The sequence below is a fragment of the Cannabis sativa genome, chromosome 6 (assembly GCF_029168945.1).
Source record: "Cannabis sativa cultivar Pink pepper isolate KNU-18-1 chromosome 6, ASM2916894v1, whole genome shotgun sequence".
Classification (NCBI taxonomy): Eukaryota; Viridiplantae; Streptophyta; class Magnoliopsida; order Rosales; family Cannabaceae; genus Cannabis; species Cannabis sativa.
Genome location: NC_083606.1, coordinates 71,884,956 through 71,906,856, shown reverse-complemented (window position 1 = coordinate 71,906,856; position 21,901 = coordinate 71,884,956). Strand labels below are relative to the sequence as shown.

At 32.0% G+C, this 21,901-nt stretch overlaps 3 protein-coding genes across 3 annotated transcripts; all 3 read right to left on the bottom strand.

Annotated features, from left to right (window-relative positions):
* Positions 1–2,880: 2,880 nt before the first annotated feature.
* On the bottom strand, positions 2,881–3,738 carry LOC133038930 (uncharacterized). Its single transcript, XM_061117587.1, has one exon. The coding sequence runs from the start codon at positions 3,653–3,655 to the stop codon at positions 2,900–2,902; it is 756 nt and encodes a 251-aa protein (XP_060973570.1). The 5' UTR covers positions 3,656–3,738; the 3' UTR covers positions 2,881–2,899.
* A 5,685-nt stretch (positions 3,739–9,423) lies between these two features.
* Positions 9,424–11,009, bottom strand: LOC115695894 (non-specific lipid transfer protein GPI-anchored 6). The gene is made up of 3 exons (XM_030622995.2): positions 10,433–11,009; positions 9,961–10,056; positions 9,424–9,722 (listed from the first exon to the last, which is right to left on the bottom strand). The coding sequence occupies exons 1-3, from the start codon at positions 10,821–10,823 to the stop codon at positions 9,589–9,591; spliced, it is 621 nt and encodes a 206-aa protein (XP_030478855.2). The 5' UTR covers positions 10,824–11,009; the 3' UTR covers positions 9,424–9,588.
* A 2,998-nt stretch (positions 11,010–14,007) lies between these two features.
* LOC115695895 (non-specific lipid transfer protein GPI-anchored 6) lies at positions 14,008–18,081 on the bottom strand. Its single transcript, XM_030622996.2, has 3 exons — positions 17,478–18,081; positions 14,919–15,029; positions 14,008–14,278 (listed from the first exon to the last, which is right to left on the bottom strand). Exons 1-3 carry the CDS (start codon positions 17,815–17,817, stop codon positions 14,145–14,147), a joined length of 585 nt encoding a protein of 194 aa, XP_030478856.2. The 5' UTR covers positions 17,818–18,081; the 3' UTR covers positions 14,008–14,144.
* Positions 18,082–21,901: the final 3,820 nt, after the last annotated feature.

Sequence of the window (21,901 nt, the reverse complement as noted above, 5' to 3'; positions counted from 1 at the left end):
GCCTGTTAGGCTAGCGGTTGGGGCAGCCTGTGAAGGAGCCCGTCCATTCACCCCGGACGGATTGCCATAATGGGAAGATGCCGGGGGCAGAGCTTGGCCTTGGTTGTATCCGGGAGTAGCAGAAAACTGTATGCCACTAACCGGAGGGGTCGCGGTCGGGACAGTACCCGAGGGCGATACTCCTGGCATGTATCCTGCTATCCCGGTGGGATAATAGCCTCCGTAAGCCACGATCTGGGCTTCTTCGAGGTTAATATATTTTTGGACTCGCTTCTGGAAGTCTTGAAGGCTAGCAGCGCCTTCTTGCTGTAATTCGTTCCAGAAGGGAGTCCCAGTACGGATTCCTGCTTGGAGAAGCGCAAGCTGTTGTCCGTCGTCGACCTTCTTGGTCTTTGAGGCTTCCTCTCGGAACCTCTTGATGTAATTTTTCAAGGTCTCGGTGGGTAGTTGCTTGATGTTAGTCAAGGCACTAACTTCCAAATTGACCTTCCTGGCGGCGACAAATTGTCTCCGGAAGTTGGTTTGGAGTTTGTTCCAACATCCCACCGATCCTGGTTCTAGTTTCTTGAACCATTCCTCCGCCGAACCGCTCAGAGTGAGGGGGAAGCATAGGCATTTGGCGTCATTGCTGACCCGCATGACTGTCATGACTCGGTTGAATCGTGACAAATGATCACTGGGGTCGGAGTTCCCAGTATATGCCGCCATTTCGGGCATTTTGAAGTTTTTAGGGAGCTCCGCCTCCAGGATATGCTTGGCACAGGGCTCCCGGTCCTCACTGTCCGAGTCGGAGTCATCTCCCTTCTGCCTCCGGGAGACTCGGGCAATATCTTTTCGAAGGATGGCAAGCTCTGCCATAATCCCTTCGTTTACAGTACCCGAGGAGACTTCGGGTCTGTATCTTTTTTGATCAAGGTGATCCCGGAGGTCACCTTGATTCCCATTGATTTGATTTCTCAGATCAATGGGTGGACATCTCTGTCCTCCTCTTCCTCTACCCCCTGGTTCCTGGTGCACGGAAACGCTTTTCCGGTCCCCTCGATCCTGAGGGCCAAGACTCCCTCTTTGGGGCTTGCCCCTCTGCGGACCTTTCCCCTTAGGGAAATCTGAGCGGACCTTACGCGGATCCTGCGCCTTTTTCTTTCGACCAGGGGCAGAAGTAGGGTTTTTTGTTCGGTTTTCCTCAGCAGGGTGCCTTATAGGGCTAGGTTCCCTAGGCCTTTGCTGCTGGGAATTAGGCGAAGACGTAGCTGGCTCTCCGTCGAGTCCAGCGGCCATTGCCTTGGGATGCACGTGAATGCCGGCTGCCTCCATGGCTTTCTGCATGGCTAGCATCACCTCATGCATCTTTTGATTTTGCACTTTCTGAGCTTCGATCTCAGCTTCGTGATCGATAGCTTTTTGTCTGAGGAGCACCAGCTCTTGGTAGCTTCCATCATCGTAAGCGTACTCGTCGAGGTGTTCCTCGTGGTTTTCATCTGGAACTTCTTCCTCGGACTCCTCTGCTGCCCTTGAGGCTACATCCTCTTCATTGGGATCTTGAGCATCTTCTAGAGGGCGAGGGTGACGTGTAGCTCTTGTCTCCACCATTATTGTGAAGTTAAATGCTTGTTGTGAAGCAGCTTTCCTCCGCTCTCAATGAAAGCACCAAAATGTTGACCGAGGTTTTCGGCAACCAGTAAAATATGAATATAATGATGAGCTGTAAGAAAGCGAGATGAAGACTTTTTACGTGGTTGGGGCGTTAATGAGCCTTAGTCCACGAGCCACTGCTATTTATGGATATCTTTAATACAGATTTTACACTTGGGAGAATGTTTCTCTCTTTAATACAAAGAATGTTCTTGGTGAGTTTTTTCTCTTCTTGCTCTTAAGCAGCCAAGATTCTCCGACCCCATTAAATGAGCTTTGAGGGGGTATTTATAGTGTTTTGGTGGGGGAATCCCTAGAATTGTTCTTACATATGTGTCTGTAAGTATCCATAAAGTTGGGCATTTCCGATGAATATACCATGGGTGATGCATGGTCAAATCCCTAGGTGCTGTAGGGTTTTTATGGAGAATGTCCTTTTTGTCTTATGATTGACGTGACTCTTCGCAGAGTAGCCGTCGCTAGACTTAAATGATCATTACTGTAGCGCTGCTGTTTGGGGGTTGTGCCGTCAGACTTTATTGCGTGTTACAGTCCCAACACGCTTCCTCCCATGCAGCATTAAATGCGACTTGATTTCTCGGGAGAGACCTGACACATCCCGGAGTGCCTTTAAGCTATGCTCGCTTCCGGGAGTACCTTGTACTCCGGGTACATCTTCCGGGACCCATGCGAATAATGCTTCCTGGTGTCATACAAAGACTTAGCAGTTCTTCTCAAGTAATTTGATCCACGTGTCCCCTCTTGACTGGTCCACGTATATTGGGCGAATTTAGGAGCAACAGTTTTATTTACAATTTGACGGTTAAATTTTTAATTATAAAAATACGGTTGTAAAGTTTTAAAATTACAAAAATACACTTTGCTCAGTAAAAAATAAAAAACAACGAGAAATCAACCTCGCGATAATTATAAATAAACTATAAATTAACTGAAACAACAAAAACAATCAAAAAACAAACCCATGACAACTATAATACAACAATAAATAAACTATAAAACAACCAAAAAGACTATTTATTAAATTTATTGAAAATATATTTTTGTAAAGGGTAAATACCCTTTTAAACCCTGTATTTTGTAAAAGTTATTAATTGGACCTTTGTTTTATTAAATGACAAAATTGACCTTGTATTTTCTAAAATGGTAAAAATAGGACCTTGAGCTTAATTTTTGACAATTTTTTTTTAATATGAAAAACTTGAAAACAATTCCTAACATTTTTTTTTTTTTGAGAAAATCACTGCCATTATAAATTAAAGTCATTTACAACAACAGAGAAAATAGGATAGGGAATTTCTCCTACCCAACACATGTCTTCATCCAATCCTAAAGCAAATTTGGCTAACCCATGAGCTGCTTGGTTAGCAGTTCTTTTAACATGGGATATCAAAATACCAGGAAAAGAGGATATAAGACAACGAACATCAAATATAAGATCCGAGAAACTAGATAAATTAGTAGCATTCGAAAGAATTGCTGATGAAACTCGCAAGGCATCAGTTTCTATATGCGTGACAGGATATTGTAATTGCGATGCCCAATTGAGAGCATGGAAGAGGGATTTTGCTTCCATTTCATCAGACCGAAAGCTTCCCTGAACAATCTTTGAAAGGGCTGCAACAACTTTGCCTTCATGGTCCCTGATAATAGCCCCAACACCCAGTTTTTTCTGCTCCAAATTCGTACCAGCATCCACATTCATTTTAAACCCATTGATTGCTGGTGGTGTCCATGGAACTTCTTTCTGCATCGTGTTGTTGGTGACTGTATGTGGTCGAGACTTCTCTGTAGCAGCAGATGGGACTTTGGTTAGCTTGGCACGGATGAAATCCTGATGAAAATTGGTTACATAAACCACAATTGATGAACGAGGCCTTGGTTGTCCTCCATGGAAAATTCTATTACGATCAGACCAAATGCCCCACATAATGCAGATGAGCAATTCAAATTCCTCCTGATTGTACATTGAAGATAGATGTAACAAGTAATCTCCATTGAACATTGACTGAGCTTTGTGATAATCTAGAGAAAATTTTGAATCTGTCCAAATCCCTGTAGCATGCTTACAACCAAAAAGAGCATGTCCTATAGACTCCCAATTAGAAGTACAAAGTGAACAAGCTGCAGAATCTATTATTTTTTTTCTTGAAAAGGGCAGCTGCTACCGGGAGAATGTTGTGGAAAACTTTCCAAGCAAAGATGCGAACTTTTGGTGGCAAATTCAGGTTCCAAAAATATCTCCACCAATCTCGGTGAGGGTCTGAAGTGGAAGAGATATGCTGCTCCTCTAATGAAGTGGCTAAATGAAATCCGGATTTGACATTATAAATACCAGAGGAAGAATGATGCCAAATCAATCTGTCTTGAGCACCAAAAAAACTTAGGGGGATAGATAATATCTTATCAACATCAATAGGCTGAAAGAATTCATTCAACATATCTATGTTCCATTCCATTTGATCAGTTATGAAAGTGGAAACAGGTAAGGTAGGAGGGCCTGTGTAACTAACTGGTTTGAAATTAGTATAACTAGGAATCCAAGGATCGGTTCCAGTAGCTATATTAACTCCCTTACCAATTTTATATCTCATACCTTGAACCAAAAGATCCCTACCCCAACAAATACTTTGCCATGTATATGAAGGAGAATGTCCCAAGTGAGCATCAAAAAAAGATGTGGTTGAAAAATATCGATGCTTTAGTAATCGGCTCAACAAGGAATTCGTCATTTCGAAAATTCTCCATGCTTGTTTCGCCAATAGCGCTTGATTGAAATGGACAAAGGATCTAAAACCCATACCTCCTTCATGTTTAGATTTACATAAAGAGTTCCACCTTTTCCAATGGATTTTGGTTCCATTTTGATTTGTACCCCACCAAAAATTGGCCATCATACTCTCCAATTGGCTGCAAAATTTCTTGGTAAGTTTGAAGCAACTCATAGCATAGGTAGGAATTGATTGAACCACTGCTTTGAGTAACACTTCTTTTCCCCCGATCGAAAATATTTTTTCATTCCATGAATGAAGAAGCTTCCAAACTCTTTCTTTGATATGGCTGAATAGTTCTTGCTTGTCTCTACCAGAATAAGAAGGCAAGCCCAAGTACCGTTCATGACATTCCGTAATAGGCATATCCAAAGTATGAGCAAAGAAATTTTTGATGTCATCGGCTGTGTTTGGAGAGAAAGACATCACAGATTTATTATTGTTTAACATCTGACCTGATGCTTGATGATATGTGTCAAGAGTCCTTTGAATTGCAATGGCCGATTGGTTATTAGCTCGACAAAACAACAAACTATCATCAGCGAAAAGGAGATGTGAAACAGATGGATAATGCCTAGTTAACCGTAAACCCTCTAAATTGCCAACAGCTTCTTCATACTGCAAAAGTCGAGAGAGTCCTTCAGAACAAATAAGGAACAAGTAAGGAGATAGTGGATCTCCCTGTCTCAACCCTCGGGATGGTTGAACATGGCCTACAACTTCCCCATTTAGTGAAAATGAGAAAGAGCTAGTGCAAATGCAATTCATGATTAGTGACACCCATTTAGAAGCAAAGCCCATCTTCAACATAACTGCTTCAAGATATTTCCACTCTACCCGATCAAACGCTTTGCTCATATCCAATTTTAGAGCAGAAAATCCTAGTCTCCCTTGAGTCTCATGTCTGAGACAATGGATAAGCTCAAAAGCAACAAGAATGTTGTCAGTGATGAGTCTGTTGGATAGGAAAGCTGATTGTGTTTCAGAGATGACAAATGGTAATACTTTTTGGAAGCGGAGAACAATGACTTTGGAGATAAGCTTGTAAATAACATTACACAAACTAATAGGTCTATAATCACTCATGGATGATGGGTTAGAAACCTTGGGAATCAAAGTGATTATTGACTTATTTAGTTGAGTCATATCATTACCATCATTAAGAACTCCAAGAATAATTTGTGTAACCGTGATTCCAACAATGTCCCAATAATTTTGGTAGAACATGGCGGACATACCATCGCTCCCAGGACTTTTATCAGGGCTCATTGACTTGAGGGCCGCAACAACTTCTTCTGGTGTGAAAGGTGCAGTGAGTGATAGATTCATTTCGGAAGTAATTGTCTCAGGAATGGCATTTAGAACAAGCTGGAGTGAATCAGGTTGGACACCATCAGTTGCAAATAATGAAGAATAAAAAGAACAGATCACTTGTGTCAAAGCATCCTTGCTATTAACAGTAATGCCTTGATCATTAATGAGCGCTTTAATAGTGTTTTTGGTCTTGCGTGAAGTTGCATGAGCGTGGAAAAATTTAGTATTTTGATCGCCACATTGTAGCCAATCCACACGCGATCGTTGATGCCAATATTCTTCTTCTTGTGCCAACAAATCGTCCAAGATTGCTTCAGTATTCTTAAGCTGAGAAACCATATCATTGGATCGGTCTGCTGCATTATTTAGTGCAGTAACCGTTTGCTGCAGCTGAGAGATATCATTCTTCATCTTCCCAAATTTCCTAGTGTGCCATTGTTGTAAAGCATCCGTGCAAGAGGAGAGATTATTCATGAAAACATCAACACTGCCAGAGCAGTCAGGTGTCCAATTCGATCGGATAATGGCAGCAGCATCCTCCTCCTTAAGCCACATTTTCTCAAATCTGAAGCGCGTTTTTCTTACTGGTTTTGCAGCAGTAGAGTTCAAAAGCAACACATCCACAGCAATTGCTCTATGGTCCGAAGCATAGTAATCCAAGTGAGATGTGACTAAAGGTTGGAAAGATGAGTTCCAACTATCATTAGTAAAACACCAATCCAATCTCTCATGAATGGTATCAACTTTGAGTCTCCCTTTAATCCAAGTAAAAGGGTCCCCAGTAAAAGGCAATTCATTAAGATTACACACATCCAATACAGTTCTGAAATCATCCATCTGAGATTCACAGCGCCTATTACCTCCCTTTTTATTGTGGTTATATAGAATCTCATTAAAATCTCCAATGACAACCCAAGGAAGCAATGGGGCAACATCTTTCAATCTTTTGAGAAGAGTCCAAGTGTGTACACGTTGAGCAACATTAGGGGCACCATAGAAAGCAGTAAAGTGAGAGCTAGGACCATTGTGAAAAGCCAAATAACAATCAAAAACATTTGCATTAAAACTATTCAAAGTTACATCAACATCATCCTTCCATAACAACATTAGACCACCACCTAAACCAACTCTAGGGACTTCTAGACCATTACTGAAATGTAAAAGACTACGAAAACGAGAAATTGAATTACAAGGTAATTTAGTTTCCATAATAAAAAGTACAGTGGGGGTTTGCTCTTTAACAAGCAAACGAAGTTTCCGGACAGCACTCGGGTTCCCCAAACCACGAGCATTCCAACTCACAATTTTCATGGTTGCTCGCGGGACTGCAAAACAGTCTCCGCTGTATTGTCAAAGTCACCAGCCGAATCCATGTAATCATTGGAAACAAAGTGGCAATCATTTTCGTCAACTGACAAGGTTGAGCTGTGATCATTAGGAATATTTCCTCTGCATCTCTTAAGAGTTTGCCTTAGTGAAAGGCCTTCACTCTGCCTTTTGAATTGCACATTTGGGTTGGAGTTTTCTTTTCCAGTGGTAACAATGGCTGGTGCGATAATAGAATTAAAATGATTGGTGACAGGAGTAGCCAAAGTTTGATTAGAATGGGAAGTAATGGCTGGAGGTGGGGGAGGATATGTGGCGTAAAAGTTTGAAACCAATGGAGAGGATGAAATGGGCATATAAATGGATGTGAGATCAGTGTAGTTAGTAGGAGACTCATGTGAAAGTGAAGCAGCAGGCCCTTTCATTTTGATATTTCCCCCTTGAGGAGATTGAGACACAGTAGAACCATGAGTAGAAGGTAGAAAAACAACCGAAGGTGGCTGTGATAAAACTGACTTGGACACTGAAGAATTTGGCATAGTGTTATGTGGAACATTAGTAGTATTGTCTAAGTGATTGATTTGAGAAGACTCGCCAGCAAATAATCTTTTAGGCTGCGGTGAACCACGGAGATGCAATTGAGGAATTGCTGAGGATAAACTTTTCTTAGCAAGTCTAGTTAACATCGGCCAAACATCCCCCTTAGCAAAATCAGTTCTATACCGATCATAGGAAGAGGTAGGCAAAGCAGATCCCTTTATGAAGGGCTGGTATTCAAGGGCAGGCTCTTCACCATTATCAAGTTTCTCAAGAAAAACAGAGCATTTGTTGTAAGGATGTCCAATTATCCCACATTCCATACAATATTCAGGAAGTCTTTCGTAGCGAAAGTCGACCCAAAACTTGTCTTTCACATGGCTTAAAGAGATCATTCTCCCTCTCTTTAGCGGCTTAGAAACATCCATAAGAACCCGAATACGCAGAAAAGGACCCCACCCTTCGTTTAAAGAATCCTCAAAAACATCTTCATATTGTCCAATAATGTTGCCAAGGGCAATTGCTAAAGACTTGGTCTTGCTTAGAAATGGTAGACGATAAACTTGCACCCAAAAGGGAGTAAATTTAAGATCATCCGACTGAAAGTTTTTCCCAATCTCTGGTGTGTAAAGAACAATATGATGGTTCTGAAAATGATAAGGTTCACGATCCAGGACTCGTACCTTGTCTCCTTCACAACCGAAAGTGAGCATGAACATGTCCGAAGCTTCTGAAATTTTAACAGGAAATCTCCCATCCCAATGTTCGGCCATTTGATTCTGCAGAGTGGAAAGCCAGACCTTCTTCTTAGTAAGAATTCGTGCATACAAGACAGTATCAACACTAGCCTGTGGTGAAAAAGCTTCTGTGTCATGGAATTCAAATACAGCCTCTTCATCTTCAGTGAGATTAATCTTAGCTTTCATTTTGTGTATTAGAGGATCCATAAGAAAAATATAACCCAGAAAGAGGAAGATACTGCTAGCCAAATATAATGGTGGATAAACCAGTTCGTAAAAGAAAGAAGAAGAGGAAATTAACTGCAAGAAAAGAGGAAAGAAATTGCACAAATCTGGAAAAAAAGCTTGAATAAAACGGTTAACCCCAAAGGGGACATAAAACTGCCTCAGAGCACAAAACGTGGGCAGACTCTCCGAAAACAATTCCTAACATGAACATATACTGAAAATGTAAAAAAAATTTTCATAACACTTTTAGATCGGATTATTATTAAATTTTATTTTGACAAAAAATTAGTTCAGGGTCTTATTTGTACTATTTTAGAAAATATAGTGTCCATTTTGTCATTTAACAAAACAGAAAGTCTAATTAGTAACTTTTGCAAAACACATGATCCAAAATGGTATTTACCTTTTTGTAAATAAAAAAGTTTAACGAATAAAAAAAAATCGTGTTAATATATTTTTATAAATTTTTAGTCTATTATGTAATTTTTTCTTAATATTAACTGCACAATTAAAAGTATTGTGATCCCTACTTAAATCTATAAAGAGTTTTTTTTGCTGCAAAATCTATAAAGAGTTGAAATTTATTATTTAATACATGTCATTATATGTAATAATTGTGTGTAAGTGTGTATATATATCATTACTCCTTTTATATTATGTTATGTAAATGATATAATAATTAGACTCACGGACATATATAGCATTAGCATATAGTAATCACGTGAACAAATAAGGATATAGAGATATATTTTGATTTTTTTTTTTTTAATTTCTTTCATCACAAGAATGATTAATAATAATGATAAGAATACAATTATAGTACAAATATACTTTTGATTAATTACTTTAACACATTATTTTGCCCAAATAGGTTAGGTTTATTCAAGTAAATGCTACAAAAATATATCTTTTACAAAATGATCACCAAACAAGAGGAAGAACAAAACAATTAAATAGAAATACAAAATACCCAAAAATAAAATAAAATTGTAAATGAGATATAAATAATATATATTTATTTATCAAATGTAAATAACTAAATGTGGACAGAAAAATAGGAAAGTTCCCAAAATTATGTCCATTCCTTTCCATCCTTTTCCTTTTCCACTATCACTTTTGTCATTTGCAATTGTGCTTCCATGACTTGTAGAATTTTCTAAGTAAACAAACAAACAATATAACATTATCAATACAAATGTATACAAATAAAAGAAACATAAGGGATATCTCATATAACTATTTTTTGAAAAAATAATGTCACTTTCTTATTTTAATTTATGATCCTCATATTAATTTTTTAAAAAATTATTATAATATATAAATTGGGATTTTCACTTGAAATATTATGTGACTTAATTAATTATTATTAATTAATTAGAAGCAAAATATGTTACCACTTGAAATTGGAGCCAAAGAGCCAGAACCATGGCTATTAGCATACCCATCAAACATCTTTGCATCAGAAGAATTGGGTGCCAAATGCAAAAGTTCTACATACAACAATAATTACATTAATTAATTAATTATCATAATTAATATATTTGTACTATAAAAAATTATCAAAACTAAAACTAAAATACAATATATTTTCCCCTTGAACCCTAAATAAAAAAATCTCATACATTATGCTAACACATTAATTGGCAAATAGGAAACATATGTTAACACCATAAAATGACTATTTTGCCCTTAGAAATACTTTTGGCAAACACTAGATATATTTCACCAACTAATTATCAAAACAATATGGTGTAAAATGAACTAAATACAAAAAGACTATTTTGCCCTTGAACCCCAAATAAAAATCAGTTAGATTAGATATTTTGTAGGGTTAAATAAGTAAAGAAAAAGGGCATATACACTTACCAACACACTTAGAAATATTAGTAGGGACATGACAAGCATTGGGGAGTTGCAAAGCAAGAGTTGAGTTTAGGTTGATGCCAAGATTAGGATCATTTCTATCTTTAAGAAGAACACAAAGACACTTCTTGCTCTTCTCCACCACCGTCTTCAGCCCACTACAACACTCCAAAGTCGGATTCTTCGCCTCGCCGCCAACGTAAGGAAGACACGTGGCAAGCCCAACCAACTTGTCTGCACACTCAGCTCTATCCCCATCTAGACTAGTACTACTTGATGAAGAAGATGATGATGATAACACAAATCCAATATTATTATTGTTATTCAACATTAATATTAGTACTAAAATTAGTACCAAATTCAATGTGTTATTATTTGAACTTGATGAACCCATGTTTTTTTAGATGAGAGAAAGAAAGAAAGAAAGGAAGAAATAGTGAAACAAAAATGAGAGTGTGATGAGAGATCTATCTCTAGTGCTAATTTTTAGGCTCTTTTTTATAGTAATAAGAGAAGAAAAAAGTGACTTTAGAAAAAGGAAAGAGATGTAGTGGAGGGTCATGACATTATTATATTATGCTACCTAGCTAGACATGTGAAGGGATTTTTGTCCTTGAATGAGTGATTATTTGAGAATATATAAAATAAGATAATATAGTTATTTATTAATTAGTGTTGAAAATACAGAGTTTCAATGTTATCATGTGTGTTGAGAGATCTAATAATAATACAAATTGGGATGCGATTAGTTGGTTAATTAATAGGGGTTTTTATACTACATATTCAAAATTATAATTTTTAACTCTTTTTATTATTGTAGGGTAGAATTTTTTTTCAAAAATACCGTATAAATTTTATACTGTGTACCGTGTTAAGTTTTTACGATTGTTTTACGGTTATTTTTTAGTTGTTCCATTATTGTTTTACGATTATTTTATAAAAAAAAAATAGTATTTTTGTAATTTTGTGTGACAGTAAAATTATAAACTTAATACCTAAAATTCAATATTTTTGTGAAACTCCTAGTTGTCCAATGTAAAACTTTAATTGAATTTATTAAAAAAATTATTGGACTAAGTAATCTAAGTAATATGTGTGCAGTGTGCTATAATATGTCAAAAATGTCTTGTTGATGGTCTAATTTTTTTAAAGGGGGATTTTCATTTTAATGATTTTTCAAAAGTTAACAAAAAATATGACATTTTTCAAAAAATAAAAAATTATTTTATGATATTTTTTTTTTTTTTTAAAAAGTACAAAGAATGGGAAAAACAGTTTAGAGTAATTAGTTACATTATGCGTTTTTTTTTCTTTATATTTTTCTTTTAACTTTTTTTTTTTCGTTTTTTGAATTTTCTATAATATTACATTTTTGAAAAAAGTTATATATATATATTTTTTTTTGCATAAAAACTCAAAAAATATATAAATTTCTATATTTTTTAATTGGAGATGTTATTGGACACCCTAGAGTATGCATATGAGCTTTTCTACTTTGTTATTTAAAATATATCACTAAAATTTTATTTTATTTATTTTACCACCATATTTTATATTACACCACATATTTTTTTTATTTAACTATTATATTTTTAATACATTAATGCAGTAAAAGTAAAAAGAAAAAAAGGGCTAAAAATATTTTTTTAATCTCTCCTTCCTTATTTTATTAGAAAAAATTATACTACATGCCTCTTTTATATTGATTTCTTTAATTTTTACCTCATTCAAAATCTATTATATTTATTTCTTTTTACTAATTTTACCTTTATTACTTCACGATAGTCTCTATTCTTCTCCACAAACCTACACATCTATCTCCAAAGAACACAAATCTATTATGCTTAAAATCATGTCTTAATTATGTGAGGGTGTAAGAATAATTTGCGTACAATACTTATAAAAGAAATATATTTGAATTAAATATTATAAAAAATAAATTTAGTTAATGAATAAAAAAAAAAAAAAGGATATTCTTCAAACTTTTTCTATAATAAGTTTCTATTATTATATAAGATGAGAGCATGGTGGTGTGGACTGTGGTGAGTTATAGCTAGACAAAAAAGATTGTGACCAGAAAGAAGTAATGAAAATTTTTTGTTAAGAGTAATAGTATATATGGGTTTTGATTATTATATTGACACTCTTATAATAAGTTATATATATATGTATATGGACCACTATATATATATATATATTTATATATAAATAGAGAAACCAAGCTTCCCATGCATATATGTAATATTACTTTTGTGGTGGCAATATTGTACATAGTAATTATGGCGGTATATATGGTATGGAATGGTCATATATATGTGATGTTCGTTTGTATATATGTAATAATTTATTACCAATTTTAATAATTAATGACCAATCAAACAATGGGATCTATATTCATCACTTTTTCATACTAACAATCTTTAGAGGAGGTTTGTTATGTGAGTTTAAGTTAAGAGAAGTAGAGTTTCAAAGAATATGAAAGTATTGGATGAGAATATGAGATCTGCAAACTCCTTAGCCTCTTTCGATCATTAAAATTTAATTTTCTTGGATTAAGTTTGACATTCTCATTCCACAAATTTAAACCTATACCAAACACTTCATTACAGTTAGAGCATTGTTATGGGGTACTAAGATGTCAATCACCGCTATGAAGTGACTTTTTATAGTAATTAGCGGTTTTTATAATCTTTATTAAAGTAAAATAATTGTAAGAAAAAAGTTAAAAGGGCACTTATGGTACCTAATACTCATTGTGCAATTCAATATCAGATCTCACTTATTTTATTTTAATAAAAATTATGAAAAACCATTAAATAATTACAAGACATTACCTCATAATTATACTTGACACCATAATATAATTTTGGGTGATTCTACAATGCACCCCTATAAAAGGGATGTACTGATACACCCTTAACTTGTTTCGGTATCCAGAAAAATTTTTTAGTCTAATTTTTTTTCATATTCATGTAAGTTATATCTATTTAAGATATCCTACAAAATTTTGAGAAATTCGGAATAATTTACAATATAGAAAATAATGTTCAAACAGTCTATTTTACACCCGTATAAAATAAAATAATCACGCGTACAACGCACTGTTTGAACGCAGTTTTCGGCGTGTTAAACTTTTCCAAATTTCTTAAAATTTTGCACGATATCTTAAATAACTATAACGTACATGACTATGAGAAAAAATTTGACTAAAAAATTATTTCGGATGCTAAAATAGATAGGGGTGTATCAATATACCCATTTTAAGGGGGTGCATTATAGAATTTTCCTATAATTTTTTTCTCATCTAAAGTTCTCACATCCACATTAGGAGCGAAACCCCACGTGGCGAAACCCCATAGTAAAAGAGGTTAGATAAATAAATAATGAAAGACTTAAAATTTATAAGTATTCGGTTTCACAATTAAGATCGATCAAGTAATAAGAATGCTCATTGCTTTTAGGTAATAAATTCCTTTCTATCCACAAAAATTATTTCACCCTAATAATTTGGTTAATTTCCTTTCTTAGCAAATATATATTTACATGAAAATATTTTGATGAATAATAAAAAGAAAGAATTGGGAAAACATCAAATTATTGAAAAAAAAAATGTATACATATCAAACTTATTTATTAATTTGAAATATAAATTATAACTAAAACAAAGAGAAAAGTAAATGATATTATTACAAAATAGATATGATGATTATTAATATTACATGGTAGAAAAGAATAGAATAGGAAGTAGTAACCATAAGAAAGTGACCAACACCATTTGTATCCCTTGCCAACTCTTAATTCTCTCACTTCTGCTCTTGTCTTCCATTGTAGCACTTTTTCCTCCACTCCCTTTAATTAAACATAAATTATTAATTACTTAATTTATTTTACACAATTAAAAATATTGAAAAACATATATATTAAATGTTTTGGAGAAATTTATTGAAGATATATTTGTGTCAATTTAAATCTATAGAAAAAAAATGAGAAGAAATAAAAAGTCATATAGTTGAACTACATAATTTTATAAATGATTAATTAATGCCTTAATTAGGCATAATAAATATATAATTGAAGCTTTAACCCTAATAATAGAAAAACTCTTTTAGGCCATAAATCTCTTAGCTAAAATAAAATAAAACAAAAAATTTTGATTTATAATAATAATAATAATGGGAGTGTGGTTTTAAAAAATCACTCTCTATAATTACATTTATATAAATGGAATTTTAATTATTATATGTCTTTAGTACTATGGTATATAATTAACTTCATGTAATAATTTATTAATTTTAAGTATTGGATTGTCATAAATTAATAAAATTTAACTAGTATCAAATAATAAAAATCTAACTGATAAAATTATCTTCATAACTATTTAAAAATAAATATTATCTCAATTAATTTTGTAATATATACTAGCCATATATATAAATATAATTTATTTTCTTATATATATATAATATAATATAATAAAATAAAATGGTACCAGTGGTGGTTGGAGTAGAAGATGTTGTCTTGTTGGTATGATCACTAAGCATCTTTGCATATCCTTGAAACTCTTTAGCCTCTTTCGAGTCAGATTTCAAATGAAGAAGATCTGCAATTTCAATTATATATATATATATATATATATATTCAATTTAATTAATACCAAATTATATAATATATATATGTAGGACAAAATTGTTATGTATAGACTCCATATTATAATTAATATAAACTAGTAATACATGTTTTTAATTATTAATTCACTGCAAAAAAAAATTTACTTTTAATCACAAAACGTAATTAAAAATAAAAATCACTATTTCTATGTTATCACGTAAATGTTCGTGGCTAAACGTATTAGTCAAAAAAATTATAATTTATTATGACTAAATATATTTTTAGTAAGAATATTTTTTGTGATTGAAATTAAATTAGTTACAACTTGTATTTAAATACTATATTTTAGTTATAAATTATTTTTTATTGTGACTAAATTACATTTATTCACAAAATTTTTATATTATACTTAAAAAATTATTACTAAATAGGTAGTTTCTTTTTTTAGTGATTTGTCATTTGTTGTGAGCTTAATTAATTTCTTCCCTTATTAGATTTACTATAATCATTCTTATATTGTTGGAACTTAACTAAATTTACTTTGATCTTAAATCTCTCTTTAAACTTACTTTTTTATAACATTAACAAATAGCAATTAAGAAAACTAATTATCACATTTTTTTTTTTTTTATAATTATACAATTAGAAAACTTTTGAACATTATGTTATTGATGGAATTAGAAGATCTTTATTCTTATTTCCTAATGTTTTTATACAAAATGTAATATGAAGTGCTAATCAAAAAGCACATGTGGCTAAAATAGCATTAGGAGCTTGATAAAGAGATGGTATGAAATGGTAATATTTCGACCAATTAATGTTGCAATTATGGGTTGGGCTTGGCTAAAGCGGATTAGGCCCGCATCTAGAGCCCACCGAGTCCAGGAGCCAAAAAAATATTTTTCATTTAAAATTATACAAATATTTTAGTAGATTTCAAAAATACTATATATTTTATAAATAAATGGCCCAATAATTTATTTCTTTTAAGGCCCACCCAATTATAATCGAGAAAATTACACTCTATACCCTTTTTATATTGTCCTTTTTTATTTTTATCCTCTTTTTTAAAGTCTATTATTTTTACCTGTTTTTTTAAATATTATACCAATTTTGCCCCTGTCACTTCAAGATACTCTCTATGTAACTCTCTTATGTCAGGGTATTTTAGGTACAATACATATAAAAAGAGGTATATTTCAATTAAATACAAAATTAGAGGTAAATTAGATTAATTGATTAAAAAAATGATATTTTTTAACTTACCCCCAATTGATCGGCCTAATGTAATGTAATCAACATTTTTCCGGATAAAGTTACAGTTTTTTTGAAAAAAAAAATCAAGAATTATAATAAAATTATTGTTATTTAAAAGAAAATTATATAAGTATCAATTTTTATTTTCTTTTAAGAAAAAAAATAATTAATAAAATATGATTAAAAATTAAAAAATTCTTGCACAAAATATTATCACCTTTTTTTTAATATATGGTACATATAAATAAAGTCTCTAATATTATTTTCGTTGTCATATTGTTATTGGTGTAATTAAGTATCAGATTTTATATAATTTAAGAAAATAGCTTCTAAAGAATATAACTAACTAATTCTTGAGCGCCACTTATAAAAAATATTAAATATCAGTGATACCGAATAATAGTACCCATAAATAAAAGTAAAATGAGAAGCACAATTCTCACATAATAAAAAATCTTGGATGGGAACAGTGTGATAAACACAGCTAGGCTACCCAAATCAATGAATACAATTAATATGGATTTTCAATGACTCACCCACATAATGTTACACCTAATTAAACTTGAAATTGACTACTAACATTTAATTGTTTGGTGCATATGCCCTTATATCACATTATTATTTTCATATAAAGTATTAAAATATGGATCTAAAATAAGAACTGATCACAGGAAAAGCAAAAATATGAAGTAATTATTTAAAATTAAAATAAATAAATAAAAACGTTGTACGTATACCAAATTAACATCGTTTATCTATGTATATTATATATGACAAATAATTAGTTATACGATAATTAAATTAGTGAGAATTTGTATTTAATTATTTTTTTAATAATAATTAACTATTTCACACTATTACAACTGTATCTATACAAATACTACTTTTTAGTAATAAATAACTCTTTTTTAGGATTAATAAAGTAATATTTAATTAGTAATAAATATTATGTTTAATGTGATTTTATAAAAAAAAAAATTACATTTAATTATAAAAAAATTATATTACATACTAAAAGGATATTATATATATATATATTATAAAAAGTAGTTTTTTTAGTGTATATATACGTTCAATTTTGTTTTAACAATTTTTTTTTCTTTACAATTGATATAATAAATAAATAAATAAATTTATCATATTAACAATAATAGATCACATATATTACTATACTATTACTTACCAATACATTTAGAGACATTAAAGGGTGCATGACAATCCGAAGGGAGTCTCAAGGCAAGAGTGGTATTGATCTTGAGCCCAAGGTTAGGGTTATCCTTATTCCTTATGAGAACACACATGCATTTTGAGTACTTATTTATTACATCCTTGAACCCTACACAACAATCCGGTGTCGGGTTTTTCGATTCACCACCAACGAACGGGAGACAGGTTGCTAACCCTACCAATTTGTCACCACATTCCGCCTTGTCTTGCTCGAAATCCGAGCTTCCGAACCCTACCAAACACAAAACTACTACCACTACATATAAAAATATGTAGTTGTAATAATTTGGACTCATTTTTATAATATAATGAGTATGAGAAAGAAAGAATAATTGAAAGAGAAAAAAAAATAGTATATATATAGCTAGGTTTACTTGTTGTAGAGGGTAGAAGTTGTTTATATAGATTTTTTTGGTTGATGAGATAGAATTGAGAGTGATATGTATAAATAATATTATATGTGTGAAAATATGATTAATTCATTATATCATGATGATTAGTTGTCAATTTATTTATTGAAAATAAATAAATATTAATGATCTATAGTATAGTAATGAAATAAAGCATATATATCTTTAATGTTGATGAATTTATAAGATGATGATGGAATATGTGAAATTGGTTATAATCAATTCGGTGGTATTGAATAGTGAGTTGGGATATTTGGTTGTGATATAATCAATTTAGTGGGACAACAAAAGTAGTTGGAAGGTATACCCATTTATTATTGGGTCACTTTAAAATAATTTATATTTTAACCAAACACGGTGTACATCATGGATGGAAACTACCTAGCTTATTTTTTTAGGAGAAATAATGATAAACCAAACAACATTTGTGTTATATCGCTCTTAGTATAATTAATTATTGACATTTGTAAGAAATATCGCTAAACATTCTTAAAGTAGTACCTCATAATAGTAGTGCCTAATTGCAACGTAAATATATAAAAAAGAATTAGTTACAAAATACAAAAATTTAATATAAGAAAGATAAAAAAAAATATTATACCTTGAAAGTAGTGATCGATCTTGAGCCACGTGGCTTAACCAATGTTATAGGGCTACAAAGTTCGAGAAGTTCCTCGTGAGGGCTGGCATCAGTATTTATAAGGTAAAATGCTAAAAGAATATTGTTAGGACTGTCGAATATCATCTATCTCCACATTGGTATGATATTGTCTACTTTAGACCTAAATCCTCACAAATTTATTTTTGGACATATTTCCAAAAGGTCTCATTCCAATAGAGATAGTATTTATCTTTATATACCCAAGATCTTTCTCATTTCTAACCAATGTGAATTTTTAATTATACACCCAACACTTATTATTAATTTTATTGATGTTGAGAATCATGGAGTTCCATCTCAAAACCAATTGGCAATGAGTGGAGTAGTCCATGTTCTTATATATAGCTCAATACTTTTACATTTAATCTATGTGGGACAATGTTCACCAATGTTGTGGACATTGTCCCACATAGAATAAATGGTAGAGAATTGTGCCATATATAAGAACATGGGTTACTCCACTCATTGCCAATTGGTTTTGAGATGGAACCTCATGATTCTCAACATGGTATCAGAGCCATATCCCTTGCGGGCAAGCGATCATATCCGATCCGTACCTATACAGATAGTGACCATGTCCACTCTGATACAGTTAAAGATTGATGAGCAAAAAGTAGCCATCATCTTGAGGGGGAATGTTGTGGACATTGTCCCACATAGAATAAATGGTAGAGAATTGAGCCATATATAAGAACATGAGCTACTCCGCTCATTGCCAATTGATTTTGAGATGAAACCATATAATTCTCAACAGTTTTATTGAAATTTTAGCAAATGAAAAGAAATTTTTTTAGCGAATCCATAAGAAGGAAGACTATACGGGATGTATCTGAATGTCCTCAAAGGGTACTTTTGGATGGACAGTTCAAGAGGCGACTTGAAGCTAAGACTGGCGTGGCGCTCCTCTCATGACACCAAATCTCACAATTTCAAGACCTTATATATCCTTTGTGTCATACATGAGAATGTGTAGACCACCCAAGGAGACATGCCATTTGTCCAACCGCTACTCTACTGATGTTTATGTACACCAAGGCGGTGCACACATGTCACCTGTCACTATCATGTGGTCTCATATATGGACGACTGTTGCTTCACGGGCTCGGCCTCATCAAATCAACCCAATGTCAATATATATTATTTACATTTACCTTATTTGTGGGCCATGCTTATATGCTAACCCTAGTCCGGGTATAATCATACTCGACTTTAGCCTATAAATATAACCATAACCCTCTAAAGGGTTTGAGATTCATCCTTGGAGAGCAAAGGCTAAGAGTTAGGGTTCATAAAATAGACAAGAACACTTATGTAATATTTGAAGGCTTTTCAAGCTAAATAATGTTGATTCGTGGACTAGAATTTGTTAATACTCGAACCGCGTAAAAATTCTCGTCTCAACCCTTACATCTAATCTATTTTCTTTAGTTTTTTAATCGGTTTCCAAAAATTTAGATAAACAATTTTTAATACTAATTAAGTAATAATATATAACCAATATTATCTCAAGATCAAATGAACAAAAACTAAAAACATACTTAGATATACATATATATATACATAATGACCAACAAAAAAAATTATTCTGAATTAAGATCATTTTTGTCAACTTTGAAATGTCCATGATACTATATAATTTGGGAATTAATGTTTTTGGTATCACTCTAGACATAACATTATTGGTACATTCTTTTTGTTTTACACCTAAATATAGTTATAATTCTAATTATTTACCTAATGATTTACATTGTAATTTTAATATATATTTCATATTTTTCCTTAAAATTCAAATATAGGTATAAAAAACAAACACGTAAATTATTTTTCTAAAATTATATATATTATGTAGGTATAATTATTGGTTACATCTATACACATATAGATATAAAGGTGTGGTGAGGGAAGTTCCCAACAAACTAGTATGGCATGAAATCAGGGGAATCATCTATCTGATCCACTTCATCAACCATCCAATTAATATTTACAAAACTCATATATATACATAAAGATAATGGCTAAAAAGTATTAATAGTGTCTATGTGTCAAGTACATTTTTTGGAATCATATCGCTATTGGTGTAATTAAGTATCTGGTCCCCATATAATTTAAGAAAATAGTTTTTAGCAATATTGTCAACCAATCGTGGGGCAAAAGGTGCTGGAAACTACTGGTGTCCAATAGCAATACTCATAAATAAATGATATATATATATATATATATTTAGAATATTGCTATTAGTCAGTAGTAGTGTCCAAAACCTTTCTATAGGTGTCACCCTATGATTGGTTAGCGATATTCCCTAAAATTTATTTTCTTAAGTTATATAAGACCTGCTATTTAATTACACCAATAATAGTATGACACTAAAAAAAAAAATACTAACTAGGCACCAATAATACCATTTAACAATCTATATATATATATAATCCTGTTGTTAGGGATGGTGATGTGGCAGCACCAATAATCTTCTTTCTCTATTCTTTGATTTCTCATTTTTCTTAATTTTTAAACTTTTGTTAATATTTTTTTATATTCAATACAAACATTAACTTATAATAATCTAATAATAATAGTTTTATTTTATTATTATTATATTAAATGAAACAAATTTGTAACAGTCAAAAGAAAGCATCAAGAAAGGAAAATAAATGCTTCTATGACTTTTTCAATCTCATTCATTGCTTTCTTAAACTTTTTACATTTTACATTTATTTGTTTTTAATTATTTTTATTTAATAATAACAACAATAATAATAATATTGCTTTGCTGCAACTTTTATTTTTCATCCCTCACCATTAAAATAAGTTGTTGATGTACATTCTATAAATTTTTAAATATCTTATATAATGAAAATTACAATGTTAAAATCATTAAACTATCTTTTTGTCTTTTTGTTTTGTGTACATGAAAACGTTTTTCCAATCATTAAAACATACACTCATAAAGTTGTAATTTTTAAACAATTAATTAATAAGTTACGGTATTTGAAAAGTTTAAGGGGTTTCTATAAATATTATTTGTGTAACATTTGGTAGAGTATATTTTCTATAAATATTTCCTAATACTATCATTTCTCTCAATCAAAATAGCATATGAAAATAGATTTTCTATCTATTCCAACAAACAACAAAGTTGAAAGTAAGACACATTTGCTCTTGGAGTTTCTAAAGAGTTGGCCTCCTATAAAACTTTAAAAAGGTATAAAATGTCTTACAATTTTTTTATTTTTTATTTTGGTTGCAATTAGATCCAAAGACTATTGTAAGCTTTCTTCTTCTCCTTCTTCTTATTCTTATTCTTTTTCTTCT